The 2,587-nt window shown below is 62.9% G+C and overlaps 1 protein-coding gene across 1 annotated transcript in view; it reads left to right on the top strand.

The window, feature by feature from the left end:
• Positions 1-124: 124 nt before the first annotated feature.
• The window catches only part of HPS1 (Hermansky-Pudlak syndrome 1), a gene marked incomplete at its 5' end in the record, with an annotated part of 3,967 nt that continues 1,504 nt past the window's right edge, over positions 125-2,587 (top strand). Inside the window, 9 exons of the mRNA XM_010083565.1 lie at positions 125-233; positions 406-566; positions 638-740; positions 841-945; positions 1,037-1,106; positions 1,216-1,283; positions 1,886-2,053; positions 2,128-2,304; positions 2,381-2,448. Coding sequence (XP_010081867.1) covers positions 125-233; positions 406-566; positions 638-740; positions 841-945; positions 1,037-1,106; positions 1,216-1,283; positions 1,886-2,053; positions 2,128-2,304; positions 2,381-2,448 — 1,029 coding nt within the window. The remainder of the gene's footprint in view (positions 234-405; positions 567-637; positions 741-840; positions 946-1,036; positions 1,107-1,215; positions 1,284-1,885; positions 2,054-2,127; positions 2,305-2,380; positions 2,449-2,587) is intronic.

Raw genomic sequence — 2,587 nt, 5'->3', positions numbered from 1 at the left:
CTGGCTGGGACCCCTCCCTTGCATTGGGACCCCCTGTCTGCTGGGCTGCAGCTGGGCTTAGGCATGCCCGTCCCCCCAGGGAGGTGGCAGCTGGCTCTCAGCTCACGCTCTGCGGCCATTGCAGGTTGCGCCCAGCTGATTCGGAGCAGCGGGAGCGTGTCTGGAGCCTGCTGCGGGGCCTGCTGGAGACCTACAGCCGCCTGCGGGAGGAGGACCAGAGCTTTGCGGTGGAGGTATCGTGCCCTGGGGTGTCCCTCACCTGCATGGAGTCCTGGGATGGGCTCTGGGCCAGGGACTTCGGGGCAGCTGCCCAGAGCGGCAGTGCCTAGAGGTATAGGGCAGCTCAGGGGCTGTGTGGCTGGGTCTGGGTGGGCTCGGCAGCCATCTCTCCTGCCTGCACCCCAGGCTGTGGAGCGGCTGATCCATCCTCAACTGTGTGAGCAGTGTATCGAGTTCCTGGAGCGGCAGGTGGTGCAGTACATCAACGCCAGCCCTGAGCGCGGTGGGGAAGAGGTGGGCCATGCCTTCCTCCTGGTGCACACCAAGCTGCTGGCCTTCTACTCCAGGTACACCCAGCCCCACCACCCTCCCTGAGGCAGCCGCTCATCCTCTCAGCTGACCCCTCTCTGGCCCACAGCCGCAACGCCAGCTCCATCCGCCCCGCTGACCTGCTCATCCTCATCCTCCTGGTGCAGGACCTGTACCCCAGCCAGAGCGCCGAGGAGGAGCTCAGCCCCCAGGTGCTCCAGAGCAGGGTGTGGGGGGCAATGGGTCAGGGTGTCCCTGTGCAGTGCGGCCTTAGGAGCCAGAGCTTAATGTTTTTTTCCCTCCTTTTGGAAGCCCACAGCAGGGAAGGTGCTCCTCCAGGGACCCACGAGAAGCAGCAGCATCCCCTTGAGCGGTCCTGGCTCCCATGGAGCTGCAGAGAGGGACTCAGATGACCGGGTGAGTCTCTGCGGCTGGGAGCTGTGGGGTGGGTTGGTGGCTGCGCTGCCGGCATCGCTCCCCTTGCTGACCGAGCTGTTCTCGCCGGCAGGACACGAATGATCACTCTGTGCCTGAGGTTTACTACACCCCTGAGCCCTCACCGGGCAGGCACAGCACAGGTGAGCTCCTGGCCGGGCAGCAGCCCGGCCCCATGCCTGCCAGCCCCACAGAGGCTCTGGGGCTGCATGGGGAGCTGGCAGGGAGGGCAACGTGCCGTGCTTCCCGCAGGCAGTGAGAGCTGGTCGGAGAGCGCTGAGATGCTGAGTACCGGAGAGGCAGACACTGCTGACGTCCAGGTGAGCAAGGGGTCCTGCAGTCCCTCCCGTCCCCACACCTCCTCCACCTGTCCTGGTGCTCTTTGCAGTCTGTGGTCCTTGTGACTTGTCCCTTGCTTGCTGTGCTGCGGCTGTGGGTGCCCCAGGCTCCAGGGCTGGAGGTGTGCCCTGTGTCCCCCATGTTGTGCATAACTGTGACAGCTCTGACCACCCACTCTGAGGCATTGCTTACAGCTTCCCTGTCCAGAGCTGTCAGCACAGAAGGGCCGGGGCTGCCTCAGAGCAGTCTGGTGTCTCCCTCTGCTGCCTCTGGCCTTTCTTGGGCTGCTTCCCTGATGAATGCTGCAGAGCCTCACGCACTCCTTGCAAGCAGGTGCTAGCCCCAATGTAAGGCATTTGCAACCTGTGTCTTTGCAAGCAGCTTTACCTCTGTCTGCTGCTCTTTTGGGGTCCCTGGGCACTTCTCTCACTGCTGATCTTTTGCTGCAAGGCCCTTCCAGCTCCTTGGTTCAGTCGTGCGCGGTTACAGCTTTCAAGGCATTGCTGTGTCCCTCCGAGCATCCTGGGTTGGTGTAGGCTGCCTCATCCCTGCAGGGGGCTGAGCATCTCCCCTCTCTCCCCAGATGGCAGAGGACTTACTCCAGACCTTGGGGCCCCTGGTCCCTGAAGCTTCAAACCCCAGAAGGATCTTCCTGGACGCCAGCCTGCGGGAAGGTTACTGCCCCTTGCTGCCACACACTATGCACTGCCTCCCGCTGTGGCCAGGAATGTCCCTTGTCCTCCTGACCAAGGTGAGTTGCCTCTAAGGTAAGGGAAGTGATGCTGGGTTGGGTGCTGGCTGACCCACCTCTCCCCTCCCTGGCAGGGCCCTATGACCCAGGTGGCCGTCACCTTGTACCAGCTGCTGGATGGTTTCTTGGTGCTGGAGAGGAAGCTGGAAGAGGGGCCAGAGGTGGGAGCCCCACGCTCCTACCCATTCCTGGCCGAGCTACGGCAGCATATGGACAAGTTTGTGAAGAAGCTGAGCGGGCAGGACATCCAGGTGGGAGTGAGGATGCGAGGACCCAAGGACCCGGTCTTGTCCCGGCAGCCTGATGCTGAGCCCTGTCTCTCTCTAGTTGCAGAACGCTTGGGTTGACTTCAAGAACAAGATATTTTCCCGGAGCGAACCTGGAAGTTCCTTGGAGTGAGTACAGGGCGGCCAGGGAAAGTCTCAGGGGCAGGTGGGGACCTTTCCCAGCTCGGGGAGTAGCGTGGTTGTCCCTGTGGCACTGGGGACCTGGGGACCAAGTTCAGTGCCATCCCTGTCTCCCGGCTCAGGCTGC

This window comes from Pterocles gutturalis, unplaced genomic scaffold (genome assembly GCF_000699245.1).
Source record: "Pterocles gutturalis isolate BGI_N339 unplaced genomic scaffold, ASM69924v1 scaffold105, whole genome shotgun sequence".
Lineage (NCBI taxonomy): Eukaryota > Metazoa > Chordata > Aves > Pterocliformes > Pteroclidae > Pterocles > Pterocles gutturalis.
This window is presented reverse-complemented; position numbering and strand designations above follow the sequence as displayed.